We start from the raw sequence: 15,870 nt of genomic DNA, 5'->3' as shown, positions 1-15,870 counted from the left end.
TAATCACGTACCCCCTGACATTTGTTGTTGGTCGACTGACATTGACCATAGTAATTATGGCAGCCTTTTCCCGCCAGTGTCCATTAATGGAAATTAGAAACACAGTAAGAGCAGATAGAAAAACCCAACAGGGTGGTTAGGTGTAAATATCTAGGAGGCAGCGTTACTGCAAAACGTTCCAAATGGCGTACAGTTTAATACTTAAATGTCCTATATTAAAGAACATGAGTTTGAGTAAACTCTGGGAGATGGTGAAGGACAGGGAAGCCTGGTGTGCTGTGGTCCTGCTGCCCATGGGGTTGCAAAAGAGTTGGACATGACTGAGTGACTGAACAGCAGCAACAAAGGAATGGTTATACTGTATTAAAACAAAACACACTGAACCTATGACCATTTACTCATTTTTGCCTGCACCTGCCTTTGTGGGATCTTAGTTCTCTGACCTAGAATCAAACCAGCACCTCCTAAAGTGGAAGTGCTCAATCTTAACTGCTGGACCACCTGGGAAGTCCCTCTACGGCCATTTCAATGCTTCTGAATGGTTTGGAGTCATTACCATCATTATTAAGGTAGTTGTACACTCGGGTTTTAGTGAGTCATGGTCCTGAGGTGTCTGTCACCTTAGCTGCATTTTTTAGTTTTTCCTGCCTTTTTTATACACACACACACACACACACTTGTTTGTGGATTTTACACTGATGTTGAAAGAAAGATGAAAGTGTTAGTCGTTCAGTTGTGTTTGACTCTTTGTGACCCCATGGACTCTTTACACCAGGCTCCTCTGTCCATGGAATTCTCCAGGCAAGAATACTGAAGTGGGGTGCCATTTCCTCCTCCAGGGATCTCTGCAACCCAGGGGTCAAACCAAGGTCCTCCCACATTGCAGGCAAATTCTTTACCGTATGAGCCACCAGGGAGGCTATTTCTGGTTTGGTGACTTCTGTAGAGAATTTGGTTCTAAAATGAAACAGACAGTTGGAGGCTGCAGCAGGTCCCACGTCCAGCTGCTGGAGGCCTGGCAGGTGAATGACTATACTTGGGAGTGCTGGTTGACCCCAAGCCTATAGAGCCTGCCACTGGCAAGAGGCAGATATCAAGAGCATTTGCCTTGTATCAAAGACAGGACATCTTGAGTCCTTTCAGAAAAGAAAGACAGTTGGCTGTGCTGGTGGTCTCTGGTCATTTTCTGACACTTTCTGAGCAGCTTAACTGGTATTTCTCATGTGCTTGGAGGATGTCTGAAAATAGTATTGTGTTTTAACTTAAATGCAGAACAAAATAAGAGTTATCATTAGGATTGTGAGGACAAGCTTGACATGCATCTGTATCTGTACTAATGATTCGCAGCCCTGTCACTGCTGGCAGAGACTTCACGGTGGGAGGGACACTGAATAGTCGGGACAGGAGGAATGGATGAAACACAGGCACACTTTGGAGCTATTGCGGGTTTGGTTCCAGACTACCACCATAAAGCAAATACCGCAGTAAAGCGAGTCCCATGAATTTTTTGGTTTCCCAGTGCACGTGAAATTATTTACACTATATACTGTGGGCTTCCCCAGTGACTCAGTGGTAAAGAATCTAGGAGATGCAGGAGACGCAGGTTTGATTTCTAGATTGGGAAGATCCCCTGGAGAAGGAAATGGCAACCTACTCCAATATTCTTACCTGGGAAATTGCATGGACAGAGGAGCCTGGCGGGCTACAGTCCATGGGGTCGCAAAAGAGTCGGACACAACTGAGCGACTGGGCGTGTACTGTACTCTATTAAGTGTGTAATGGCATTAAATGTAAAAAACAATATCCATACCTTATTTAAAAATACTTGATGGCTAAAATAAATGCCCAAACCATTACAATAGTAGCATTGAAGATCACTGATCACAGATTCCCTAATAAATATAATGATAATGAAAAAATGTGAATTTCTGAGAATTACCAAAATGTGACACAGAGACATAAAGTGAGCAAATGCTGTTGGGAAAATGGCACCCAGAGACTTGCTTGATACACCTTGAATTTGTAAAAAGTGCAATATCTGCAAAGTGCAATAAAGCAAAGTTCAGTAAAATGAAGTATGCCTGTAATTGAGAGAGAAAATATTTTCTCTTATTTTCAACTGAACACCGTCGTCTTCCAGGTATTTAGTTCTAGGCAGCACCTGCCCCAGATGGTCTCAGGAGGACTGACATCCCCAGGGAGCAGGCAGCTCACACTTGAACAGAACTCACCAGAAAGCGAAGATCTCTGAAGTCCACAAAACATTGCTTTTTACAGATGTATTTGCGCAAACAGATTCCTCTCTCATGGGTCATGTCGCTGGTAACGACACATAGCCTATTGCTAAACCATGTTCCTCTCTTACAGGACTTCAGAAGGCAAATGGCTTGCTTCCACAATACTGAGGATTGAGAACGTAAATACAAGAAATCTAAACTTTTCATACAATTGCACTGCGGTCAATGAGGGAGGCATCGACACCAAAAGCTTCCTCTTGCTGCTAAAAGGTGTGAGGAATTTTATTTTTGGAAGTCGGTGCAAACCTAGACTGCTACAGCTGAGAGGCCCGTCACCTCACACACCAAGAACCAGGCTCCTGAGAGGTGAAGGGCTTGACTTTTCACAGGCGTCCAGTGGGAGCACTGGTCTCAGCTCACTGCTGTCCCTCATAATATAATGTTAAGCGACAAAGAGTGATCACCATGTGGGTCCAATTAAGTAAATGTTTTCAGGGAAAAAAGAAAATCTAGAAGGAAATGTACTAGCATGTTGGCAGTGGCCATGGCCACACTGTGGAATGGTTATTACAAATTATTCTATTGGGGTTTCCCTGCGATCTGGTGATTGGGACTCCGAACTTCCAATGCAGGGGGTGTGGGTTCGGTTCCAGCATAAGATTCCTCATGCTGTGTAGCCAAAAAATTAAAATAAAGAAAAAATACAATGTGCAACTTTAAAAGTTTTGAACAGATTTATTAAAAAGAATTATTCTGTCCTTTATGACAGAATAATTTAATTTAACCTTTATGGGTTATGTTGTCCATAATGAGCATAAACTCAACCCATCTAGGAAAGGTAACTTGTTTTCTCAAAGGACATTTTCATATAAAAATATGCAAAAGTTCTCAGAGCTGAGTGCCAGGTAATGTGCTCACTACTTATTTGTAATATTTAACCCACCTTCAAAGCAGCAGCCCTGTATGTGAAGGAGAAAATACTACTAGCTTCATTGCTGTCCTGTGTGTACAGATAAAACCCTAAGAGTTGAGGGTATCAGTGACTTTCTCTAGGACACAGAATAGGTGCTGGATCCAGGCTGAAGCCCACATGCCCTCGCCTGGGCACTCAATCTCTCAAGGTTACCAGGGAGTAAGCGGGTGGGGGAGGGGCAAATCGGAAGTTTGGGATTGACATATACACAGCGCTGTATATAAAACAGAGAACAAATGAGGATCTACTGTATAACATAGGGACCTCTACTCAGTATTCTATAATGGTCTATGTAAGAAAAGAATCTGAAGAAGAGTGAATTTATGCCCACATATAACAGACTCACTTTGCTGTGCATCTGAGACTGGGATAACAGTGTAAATCAACTGCGCTTCAATTAAAACACAGTGTCCTTTGCAGAGACATGGCTGCGGCTAGAGAGTGTCATACAGAGCGAAGTCAGAAAGGGAAAAACGAATACCGTATATGCATATGTGTGCAACGTAGAAAAACAGTGTGGATGCTCCTACTCGCAGAGCAGAAATAGAGACACAAACGTGGAGAACAAATTATGGGTACCCAGGGGGAAGTGGGGGGTTGGGATGGACACATAGAGACTAATGAGATAGATGACTAATGAGGACATACTGCAGAGCACGGAGAACTCTGCTGAACGCTTTGTGGTGAGCTGAATGGGAAGGAAGCCCATACGGGAGGGGGTACATGTGTGGCCGATTCATTTGGCTGTACAGTAGAAACTAGCACCACATTGTAAATCAGCAAAAATTAATTAAAAATAAATAAAAATTAATCTTAAAAGATTCCACGCCTTCACAATATGTTCCCAGCCCACTAACTGAGATTTATGTGTGGGTCCTTCTGCATTTTGCCCCGGTGTCTCAGCATCCTAGAAATCTGACTTCCTTGGGTAGAAACAGATTCTCAGTTCACATCTCTGTATAATACCCTTGTACACATTTCTATGGAGCAAAAAGATCACCACAGGAGACTAAGGGCAGGAGTTCAGAGTAACTGGATAGACAAGTTGATTTGTGTTAAAGGTAAAAAAAAAACTGACCACAGCAATATGACGGTGAAAGACTCTAATGAAATTTTCCTGACTGATTTTCCCATTTTCTTTTTCTTTCTAGAAGACATGGTTGACATCCCAGGCCACGTCTTCACTAGAGGAATGATCGTAGCTGTCGTGATCTCAGTGGTGGTTGTCTGCCTTGTGACCATGGGTGTCATTTATAGAGTTGACTTGGTTCTATTTTATAGACATTTCATGGGAAGAGACGAAACCTTAACAGGTAATGAATGTCATAATGCTGGGATCTCTTATCTTACAGTTTCATTAAGAAGCTATGAATTAATCTTCACCTTATGTTGATTATATTGTTGGGTTAATGGTAGTAGTGGAGAAGGCAATGGCAACCCACTCCAGTACTCTGGCCTGGGAAATCCCATGGATGGAGGAGCCTGGTGGACTACAGTCCATGGGGTCGAGAAGAGTCGGACACGGCTGAGCGACTTCACTTTCACTTTTCACTTTCTTGCATTGAAGAAGGAAATGGCAACCCACTCCAGTATTCTTGCCTGGAGAATCCCAGGGATGGGAGCCTGGTGGGCTGCTGTCTATGGGGTCACACGGAGTTGGACACGACTGATGTGACTTAGCAGCAGCAGCAATGGCAGTAGAGGTTTTCCATAAGAAAAATTGATCTGACGAATCATCTGCTGTGGATGTTGTCTGTGCCACTTTTTCTTGTGCTTACTTACCTGTTGTCAAAAATTATTCTCTAATGGTTTCATGCATGTATGCTGTGTCCTTCTAAATGTGCTGTGACGTGTTCTTGCCCAAGGACTGTGTGTCTGAATGTCATTGCTCACACACCATCTGGTGCCTTACACAAAGTGCACACTCAGTTAAAGTCATTTAAATTGAGTTGAGTTGTATCATGGTTCATTATTTAAACCCAGCAAAGGAGGCTGTATGATGGACTTGCAAGAACCTTGAACTCCATACCACATGACCTGAGTTCCAGTCCCCTAGCTCTGCTATTTTTTTATCTGCTCCTCCTTCTATCTGGGGACTGTGGTTTCTCAGTTTTCCTAATTTTGAAGGTGATCAGAGGTCCTCAAGATTCAAAATAGAGGGGCTTCCCTGGTGATCCAGCGGCTAAGACTCCACGCTCCCAATGCAGGGGCCCCGGGTTTGATCCCAGGTCTGGGAACTAGATTCCACATGCTGCAGCTAACAAAAGACATTCTGAGTGTCACTACTAAAAAGAAACCCCACATGCCACAGTGAAGAGCCCAAGGGCTGCAAATAAGGCCCAGGGCAGCCAAATAAAGAGATAAATTTTTTTTTATTTAAAATAGTTACCAAATTAGAAAGGTATGGGTATAATCCATTGCACTTGCTTTTATATCTGTGTGTGTGTGTGTGTGTGTGTGTGTGTAGCACATACATAGCTCAAAATATTAAAACTCTTAGAAATGATACGTACATGTTCGTCCAACGCCTGTTTCCCGCCTCATCTCCTATTGGTAGTATATTCAAATGAATGTTAATAATATAGAATCATATTTTACTCCTATTTGAAAGACAGATCTTGCCATGCTCTACACCTATTCTGAACTTTGTTTTATTGTATCTTGGATACCCTTCCATCTTAGTTTATAAAGCCTCTCATTTTTTCGGGTTGCACAATGTTTTATTTCTATGAATGCACCTTTGTTTATTGAGTCACCACTTGATGGACACTCGGGTTTCTTACAACCTTCCATTATTGCAGAAGTGATGTAGTGGAGAACTTAGTATAGTCATCATTTCGTTTGTGTGCAGTGTAACTGAAGGGAAACTCCCTAAAGGAGAATAACTAGAAATGTAGATGTGGATACAGTTGGTTTGATGTACACTCCATCGTGTCCAACTCTCTAGCCCCGTGGACTGTAGCCCGCCAGGCTCCTCTGTCCATGGAATTTTCCAGGCAAGAATACTGGAGTCAGTTGCCATTTCCTACCCCAGGGGATCTTCCCAGGCCAGGAATCAAACTTATGTCTCTTGCATCTCCTGCATTGGCTGGTGGATTCGTTTACCATTAAGTCACCTGGGAAGCCCAGTAGAATCACTGACTCTTACTTATACTGAGAGATAGCTGTATTTCACAACAACCTAAGAGTTATGCAAGGGACCCACTTACTGATTAAATTCAGAAGTAGCTCTGTTTCTGCCAACTTTTCTTACCTTTGATATGCATGTGAATTCTGCAATTTTTACCAAAGGTTCAGTCTTTTGTATGTGCTCTATTCCTCAAAGCAGTTGCTCTAAACCAAAGATAAGTTCTGATTTGAACTGCTGAACCAGGATGCTAGAGGCAGAATTGAAGAATCTTTTCCCAGAGACAGAAAGGGTTGTTTTGTGAGCCTGGATGCTGCTGAAGATATTGGGCTGGGTTGTTGAGCATAAGTGATACTCAATATAAAGAACATGGACCAAGAATGCTTTTACCCTATTCTTTTGAAATAGAGAAGCCAATAATATTTAGCCTTAAACTCAGTAGCAAATTCATTCACCCCAGTAATGTACGCAAGCATAAATCTAATTCCTCTAGCATCTAACCAAATGTCATGGGATAAGGTAGACCTTTTTACACCTACTCCCCCTTCTTCCTGTACTGACCCCAACTAACATCATATCCATGGAGAGCTCTGCTTACTCTTAGACCAAGTTTTTTTTGTTTATTTGTTTGTTGTTTTGTTTACACTGTCTTGTAGCTGCTAACATTATTTGTCAGCTTTTCCAAGATGTTGCCTGTGTCCACTCTGTCTTCTCAAATAGATTGGATGAAAGCAGAAGAGAGAAATGTGTATTATTTTTCAGTCACCCAGTTTAGAACAGTCTTTATTGTTTGCTGACACAGTCCCTTGAACACTGCTTTCCTATCCAGAATTAAGTAGGAGCAAATGTCATCAATGAAAACCTATAATAGAACAGAAGCTTTTCTATTGCTGTCTAAAGCATCATAGACCATGTAGCATGTGTTCCTATAGCATATGATTTCAATCATCTCCAGTCACTTCGTTCCATTCTCCAGGGTAAATACTCAGCTTTGTTTTTATTCTCACTTTCAGGGGGTGGTTTTGAGGGTAGATTCAGATGGCGGTAGAATTAAATGATATTAATAGCAGTAGAATAAGCCAAGGTAAGATTTGCTCCCAGATCCTGGATAGAGAACATATTTGGGCTCCTTGACCTTCTATTTTCTTTAAATTCCTTTAATGCCCTAACCTAAAGTTTGCACTCCTTCCAGTTATGGCTTTTTGGAGGCCTGGTCTAGAACTTGAACTCTTCATTTGTTTTCACAGGTCTCTGTGTCAAGAGACCTTTTTGGTGTCAAACAATGGAACTTTTAATGTACATGCTTAGGAAAAATTTGCCAGTTGACTACTTGATTCCCATACAAGGTCTGAGTATGTTATTTTTTTGTTGGCCTATAATAATAACTGAGTGTATTCCTTGTTGACAACTTCAAAAGTCAGAGATAAAGAGTGATGCATGAAAAACATGGAACCAAAGGATATTTGAGGGACCTTAGGCATTGCCTAGTTTAAACATTCTTGTTTTATTTTTAAATTTGTTTTCTATCAAAAATATTTTATTCTTTTATTTAATAGCTTCATCGAGGTATAATCGATATATGAAGAACTGCACAGATTTTTTTATTGGAGTATAATTGCTTAACAGTGCATTAGTTTCTGCTGTACCACAAAGTGAATCAGCTCTATGTATACATAGGTCCCTTCCCTCTCGGACCGCCCTCTACCAACGAGCCCCCCGCCCCCGCGACATCCCACCCGCCTAGGTCATCACAGAGCACCAAGCTGAGCTCCCTGTGCTCTCCAGCAGCTTCCCACTAGCCATCTGTTTCACACATAGTCATGTATGTAATTTAATGTCTACACTGTGTCGGACTGATGTGTTTGAATGTGAGGATGCTCTATTTGACTTTTCTCTTTCAATGATTCCATTCCCACCTTCCGGGGCTTTCACTCAAGTCTTTAGTTAAATAAAGCCTTGTTTTCACACTAATGAAAGGGGTCAACCTTATCTCCTAGATGGAAAAACATATGATGCTTTTGTGTCCTACCTGAAAGAGTGTCAGCCCGAGCATGGAGAGGAGCACGCGTTTGCTGTGGAGACTTTGCCCAGGGTGTTGGAGAAACATTTTGGGTATAAGTTATGCATATTTGAAAGAGATGTGGTTCCTGGAGGAGGTAAGAAAGGGAATACCAGATAGAAAATTAGTGGAAGGGGACTTCCCTGGCGGTCCAGTCATTAAAACTCCTAGCTTCCAATACAGGAGGTGTGGGTTCAATCCCTGGTCGGGGAACTAAGATCCCACATGCTGTGAGGTGAGGCCAAATAAGTAAATACACATTAATAATAAATAAACACAGTACATCCAATTTTAAAAGAAGGCCTTAAAAAATAAGGAAAATTAGTGGAGATGGTTTTTAAAAGATGAATAGCTTACCTTATAAAAGGCTCTCCTGTTTGCTTAAAAATGAAAGAAAAGTGAAAGTGAAAGTCACTCAGTCATATCCAACTCTTTGTGACCCCATGGACAGTCCAGTCCGTGGAATTCTCCAGGCCAGAATACTGGAGTGGGTAGCCATTCCCCTGTAAACCAGAAATGATGAGCAACCTGTACTCCTTCCAAGTGTGGCCTCTGGGGAGCCTGGTCCAGAACTTGAACTCTTCCTCTTGCTTCAGAGGTCTCTGACTCTGGAGAAAGGGAGCAAGTGCTCCATTTTCAGAACCAGGGCCAGAATTGCTATTACAAAGCATTTAATAGACCAGAGTAAGGACTTACCCAGTGGCTCAGCAGTAAAGCATCTGCCGCCTGCCAGTCAGAAGATGCAGGTTCTATCCCTGGGTGGGGAAGATTCCCTGGAGGAGAAAATGGCAACTCACTCCAATATTCCTGCCTGGAGAATCCCATGGACACAGGAGCCTGTGGGTTACAGTCCATGGAGTCACAAATCATCAAACCTGATTGAGCACAGGATGAATCCCTCTTTTGATGGTATTTTGTATAGCAAAACCTAATAAAACTAATTTAATATGTGATTCTTTGGACTATAAACACAGGTTAATTCTTACCAAAAAATGTTTCTTCTTTATCGTGTTGACATTGTGAGAAAATTAAAGTAGAAATTAGGAGTAATGGTAAAGGTTAAATAAAATGAGATTGATGGTTCCTACCATATTTTGATTGTGAAATTCAAGTTTTAAATTAATATATGAATACAAATGGCTGTAACATGATACTAAAGTATATTACAGCTAAACTCAAAGAGATTTAGTAACACTTCCACATTTCCTCTGAAAGTCTTTCAGAGATTTGGAATCTGGTGTCAAATTATTATAGATGCTGCTGCTGCTAAGTCACTTCAGTCGTTTTCTGAGTCTGTGCGACCCCATAGATGGCAGCCCACCAGGATCCCCTGTCCCTGGGATTCTCCAGGCAAGAACACTGGAGTGGGTTGCCATTTCCTCCTCCAATGCATGAAAGTGAAAAGTGAAAGTGAAGTCTCTCAGTCATTCTGACTCTTAGCGACCCCATGGACTGCAACCTACCAGGCTCCTCCATCCGTGGGATTTTCCAGGCAAGAGTACTGGAGTGGGGTGCCATTGCCTTCTAGATGCTAGTGCCTCACAAATGATGCAACACAAATGTCTTGATAGTTACCATCACTCATTCATTCATTCATCATTCGCTGAGCACCATCCTTGTGGCAAATTCTAAGTTGGGCATTTAGGATAGGGCAGGAAATAAGAAACAGTTGTGGGGACTTCCCGGTGGTCCAGTGGTTACGACTTCACCTTCCAATGCAGGGAGTGCAGATTCCATCCCTGGTTTGGGAGCTAAGATCCCGTGCACCCAAAATGCAAAGTGTAAAACAGAACAATATTGTAACAAATTCAATAAAGACTTTAAAAATGGTCCACATCAAAAAAAAAAAAGTCTTAAAAAAAGTGTTTTTTCCTTCCTAGGTTACAAATTAAGAAGGGAAAATGTTACACATTAGAAAGAGAAAATATTTTTAAATATCAAATAACCTCTCTAAGGGATAACATACCAAACTGTCAGATGCATTCGACACTGTGATGCTTTGTGTGTCACTGCTTTGTATCCAAGGAGACACGCTGTCACAAAGTATTTCTTCTTGACTTTGCATCCATTTTATTATTAAATATTTCCATTATTTTCTAGGAAGCATTTAAATAACAGGTTTCTTCTTCACTCTTAAATAAAAATAAAGAATGCTTGTATTGTTGTTCAGTTACTTAGTCACGTCCATCTCTTTGGGACCCCATGAACTGCAGCATGCCAGGCTTCCCTGTCCTTCACTATCTCCCAGAGTTTGCTCAAACTCATGTCCAGACTCATGCCATCCAACCATCTCATCTTCTGTTGCACCCTTTTCCTCTTGCCCTCAATCTTTCCCAGCATCAGGGTCTTTTCCAAAGAGTCGACTGAGTGGCCAAAGTATTTGGAGCTTCAGCTTCAGCGTCAGTCCTTCCAGTGAATATTCAGGGTTGATTTCCTTTAGAATTGACTGGTTTGATCTCCTTGCTGTCCAGGGGACTCTCAAGAGTCTTCTCCAGCACCACAGTATGAAAGTATCAATTCATAATTAGTTCAGGTTAGAACCTCAGTCTGCGAAGGGCTGGATCTAGAACAGAGGTTGGCAGTCTGTCAACCACAGGGCAGCTCCAGTCCTTGAAGCAGCCACACGCATTTGCTCCTGTGTTGGCTGTGGCTGCTTTTGAGCTAATCAGCAGAGTTGAATAGCTGTGACAAAGACAGTATGACCTGCCAAGGCTGAAATATTTACCATCTGGCCCCTTACAGAAAAGGTTTATCAACCTGTGGTCTGGAATAATGGCAGTGTTGTGGGCTTTTTTTTTTTTTTTAATATTTCAATTAGTATTTTAGCCTGTTCTTCCATGCATGTAAAGAGGCAGGATGGTGTCATGGTTAGGAATAGACACTCTGGAACCAGACCACGTGGGGTCAGATTCCAGTTCTGCCATTTATCAGCTGTGTGACTCTGGGCAAGTTACTGAACCACTCTGTGCTTTGGTTTCCTCCTCTGTAAAATGAGGGTGATTACAGTACTTTCTTCATAGGATCATTGTGCTGATTAAAGGAGTTCATATACGCAACATGTTTAGAAGAAGGTATGGCACAGAGTTGGAAAAAGAAGTAACAATGCACTCCATTATTCTTGCCTGGGAAGCCCCGTGGATAGAGGAGCCTGGTGGGCTACACCCATGGGGTCTCAGAATCGGATGTTACTGAGCACACACACACCAGGCACAGAGTAAGGCTAAGGAGGTATTCATTATCTTTGTGCAGTTGATTGCTTCTTTAAATGCAGGGGGTGTGAGTTCTATCCCTGGGCAGGGAACTAAGATCCCACATGCCACACAGCCAAAAAAAAAAAATTAGTTAAAAAAATAGGCATATAAAACTGAGAATGACCTACTTTAAACTTTATTAGTGAAGCTGAGTTAAATAATACAAAATAGGACTGTGCAACATGATTTTTATCTCCTGTCCACCCTTTTGGTTTTCTTAAATTAACCTGCCACCTCTTATATTTTCAGCTGTTGTTGATGAAATCCATTCATTGATAGAGAAAAGCCGAAGACTGATCATTGTTCTCAGTAAAAGTTATATGTCTAGTGAAGTCAGGTATGAACTTGAAAGTGGACTCCATGAAGCACTGGTGGAAAGGAAAATTAAAATCATCTTAATTGAATTTACACCTGTCGGAGACTTCAGATTTTTGCCTCAATCACTGAAGCTTTTGAAATCCCACAGAGTTCTGAAGTGGAAGGCAGATAAGTCTCTGTCTTATAACTCAAGGTTCTGGAAGAATCTTCTTTATCTGATGCCTGCAAAAGCAGTCAAACCCTGCAGAGATGAGTCAGAAGTCTCGCCTGTTCTTTTGAAGTCCTAATCTTCAGAAAAGCTGAGCAGAAGAAAGAGCTCTTGACAGTCTGAGGACTGAGTGTCTGAGCCTGTGGATAACAGAGGGCATTATTCAAATATTTAACTCTACTCTGTGAACATCTTACTCACAGACTGAAGATGAACTTGGCATTTAGGTTGCCAGGGATAAGACTAAACATTCGTCTATGGCCGGGGACTTCCACTGTTTGTGTGCTTAGTCGCTCAGTCACGTCTGACTCTTTGTGACCCCATGGACTGTACCCCACCAGGCTCCGCTGTCCATGGGGATTCTCTAGGCAAGAATATGGAGTGGGGTGCCATGCCCTCCTCCAGGGGATCTTCCCAACTCAGGGATCGAACCCAGGTCTCCCACATTGCTTGCATATTGTTTACCATCTGAACCACCAGTGAAGCCCAAGAATACTGGAGTGGGTATCCTATCCCTTCTCCAAGGGAACTTCCCAACCCAGGAATCAAACCAAATCTATTATAGGCAGGTTCTTTACCAACTGAGCTACCAGCGAAGTCCCTGAGCTCCCAGAAGACTGGGGAGCTCAACAGAAATGTGTCTCCTGTTTCTCCTTCTATAACTGGATGCAGGCAGTCTGCTCAGGCACATGTTCAGCAACTGTGAGGTTGGATGTTGTTCAGTCACTCATTCGTGTCTGGTTCTTTGTGACCCCATGGACTGTAGCCCACTAAGCCTCCCTGTCCTTCACTATCTCCCGGAGTTTGCTCAGACTCATGTCCATTGGATCAATGATGCCATCCAACCATCTCATCCTCTGATATGAGGCTGGACATGGCACAAATAACTTAGGCCTTAAAATAAGGGCAGGTTTTAAGAGCTTTTTAATGCTAAAAGTTGAGCTAAAGGATTTTAAGTTTACCTTGTGGTATTGCCTATGCAGTGGGTGACACAGGAACTGGAATGGAGTCTCTCCCAGCTCTCGCAAGAGCTGCTACCTCTACACACCTCAGTGCCTGGGATTGGCTGGGGATGGGGTGGCAGGGCTGTGTGCAGGGCGAGGTATGAGGTTTGAGCTATTGTAACAGTGTTTCAACCTCAGGGCATCCTTAATTATCCTTACTACAGTTGCAGGCCTACAGTTGAAATCCCACTAAGATGCTACAGAGGGCTTGCTTAATTGGACCTATTTGTGGAAATTTCTTAAAAAGGAACTGCAAACAACCTTTTATCTTTCATGCCAGATACAAATCATTTTCTGGTTTTTTTAAAAAACAGTCTCAGACATTTATTGATTTTGAATGTTTAGACATGGGATAGGGACCAGATCAAATTAGTTATTAAGCAGCCAAAAAATTGATGGTTACTTGCTCAATTTTTTTTTGAACCTTTTATTTTATATTGGGGTATAGCTGGTTAACAATGTTGTGATAGATTCAGGTGGACAGCAAAAGGACTCAGCCATACATACACACGTATTCATTCTCCCCTAAACTCACTTCCCATCCAGGCTAACATAGCACATAATGTTACATAACATTGAGCAGAGTTCTCTGTGCTGTCCAGGAGGACCTTGTTGGTTATGCATTTTTAATATACTTGCTCCATTTTTAAAAGGTTACAAATTTAAAATGCCCCTCAGCTCAGCAGTAAAATAAATCAGCCTACCAATTTATTTGATCGGAGAAGGCAATGGCATCCCACTCCAGTACTCTTGCCTGGGAAATCCCATGGATGGAGGAGCCTGGTAGGCTGTAGTCCATGGGGTCGCGAAGAGTTGGACACAACTGAGCAACTTCACTTTCACTTTTCACTTTCCTGCACTGGAGAAGGAAATGGCAACCCACTCCAGTATGCTTGGAGAATCCCAGGGATGGGAGCCTGGTGGGCCGCCGTCTATGGGGTCGTACAGAGTCGGACACGACTGACGTGACTTAGCAGCAGCAGCAGCAGCAGGATCAAACCTACCAAGGGAGACACAGTTTCCATCCCTGGGTCGGGAAGATCCCCTGGAGAAAGAAATGGCAACCCACTCCAGTATTCTTGCTGGGAAATCCCATGAACAGAGGAGCCCAGTGGGCTACATTCCATGGGGTCTCAAAGAGACAAGACTGAGCACTCACGCACAGACCTCGGATGGAGGGCAAGGCTGGGGGTGTGCAGCCAAGACACTTGAACTGGATCCTGGGTTTACTATTACCATGACCTCTGGCATCTCCTCTGACTCACCTCTGATGAGTTTTCCTCATCAGTAAAATTAGAATTTACAAGAATTGTACAGGGGGACTAAATGAATAAATATAAATGAAGCACTTACATCAGTTACTGGCACGGAATTAACACTCTGTAAGTGTTGGTCCTGCCACTTTGGTATTAGTTGTTGCTTTTATTATTATTAGTTGCTAAGTCGTGTCTGACTCTCTGCAACCCCATGGACTGCAGCTTGCCAGGCTTCCCTTTCCTTCACTGTCTCCCTGAGTTTGCTCAAATTCAGGTCCATTGAGTCAGTGACTTGAGGATATTCGTTTATTCAGAGAAGCATAGAGGAAAAGCATATCCGTAGGATAAGCTTCATTGGAAAGGATATTTCTTCACTGGACATGTGCAACTTTCAATGTCTAAAGACATATATCTGTCTCCTTAAAGTGAACCCAGTCCTCTGGGCCTTTCTGATGGCCTTAGTGGTAATGGCTGGGCCTGAAAATCAGTGAGAGAGTGAGAGCTACCAGCCTTACAGAGAAAGGAAAGAGCTGGGTAAGCTTGGAAGCCTAGTTGGATATATGGGTGCAGTATGACAATTCCAAAAGAATTTAAAGCAGATACTGTTTAAAACAGCTGTGGTACTACTGTATATAAAATAGATGATCAGCTAGGACCTACAGTACAGTCCGGGAAACTCTATTCAGTATCCTCTAATGACCTATGTGGGAGAAGAATTTGAATGGATATATCGATATGGATACATGACTCACTTGGCTGTACACCTGAAACGAACACAACATTGTAAATCAACGATACTCCAACACAAAATAAAAAATTTAAAAAATTAAAGGCAACTTAAAAAATTAAATAGAACAGCTGTGGTAGATACTACTGAAAATCAAAAATAAGATTTTCAGTATAAGAAAGTGATCTAACTTTTGTAGCACTACTTACAACTTTGTATGCCAGTTGTATGGTTAAAAATGTAAAATGATTTAATTGCTAAGATTTATATGTGAAAATATATGGTCGTGAGAAATTTTATTCCTGTCATCATTATCTCTAACACACAGAATGATTTCCTTTCTTATTATGTTTCTTTAAATACATTAAATGGATTTTGTAGTAATGTGTTAAATGTATATATTAAATATGTGCTTTAAAACACATTAACGAATCATTGATGTTGTGCTTTTATTTTTGAAAAAATCTCAACATCTTTTTCACTTATTTTAAAATTTCAGGAACTTCTCTGGCAGTCCAGTGGTTAGGGCTTTGCCTTGCAATGCAGGGAGTTCGAGTTTAATTCCTGATCAGGGAGTTAAGATCCCATATATCTCTCAGCCAAGAAGTCAAACATAAAACAGAAACAATATTGTAACAAATTCAATAAAGACTTAAAAAAAATGTCAACCCCTCATTCTCAATGTGGATTTCCACCTCTTTGATAAGATG

General features: G+C 41.9%; 1 protein-coding gene across 4 annotated transcripts in view; it reads left to right on the top strand.

Moving 5' to 3' along the window:
• The window catches only part of IL18R1 (interleukin 18 receptor 1), a 37,334-nt gene extending 21,750 nt beyond the window's left edge, over positions 1 to 15,584 (top strand). For 3 of the 4 annotated variants that reach the window (XM_070379877.1, XM_070379876.1, XM_070379875.1), the window contains 4 exons: positions 2,368 to 2,507; positions 4,362 to 4,523; positions 8,335 to 8,493; positions 11,897 to 15,584. In XM_070379877.1, coding sequence (XP_070235978.1) covers positions 2,368 to 2,507; positions 4,362 to 4,523; positions 8,335 to 8,493; positions 11,897 to 12,252 — 817 coding nt within the window. In that variant the 3' untranslated portion in view covers positions 12,253 to 15,584. The remainder of the gene's footprint in view (positions 1 to 2,367; positions 2,508 to 4,361; positions 4,524 to 8,334; positions 8,494 to 11,896) is intronic. The other variant, XM_070379878.1, reaches the window with a different exon arrangement.
• Positions 15,585 to 15,870: the final 286 nt, after the last annotated feature.

This window comes from Bos mutus, chromosome 11 (assembly GCF_027580195.1).
Source record: "Bos mutus isolate GX-2022 chromosome 11, NWIPB_WYAK_1.1, whole genome shotgun sequence".
Taxonomy (NCBI): domain Eukaryota; kingdom Metazoa; phylum Chordata; class Mammalia; order Artiodactyla; family Bovidae; genus Bos; species Bos mutus.
This window is presented reverse-complemented; position numbering and strand designations above follow the sequence as displayed.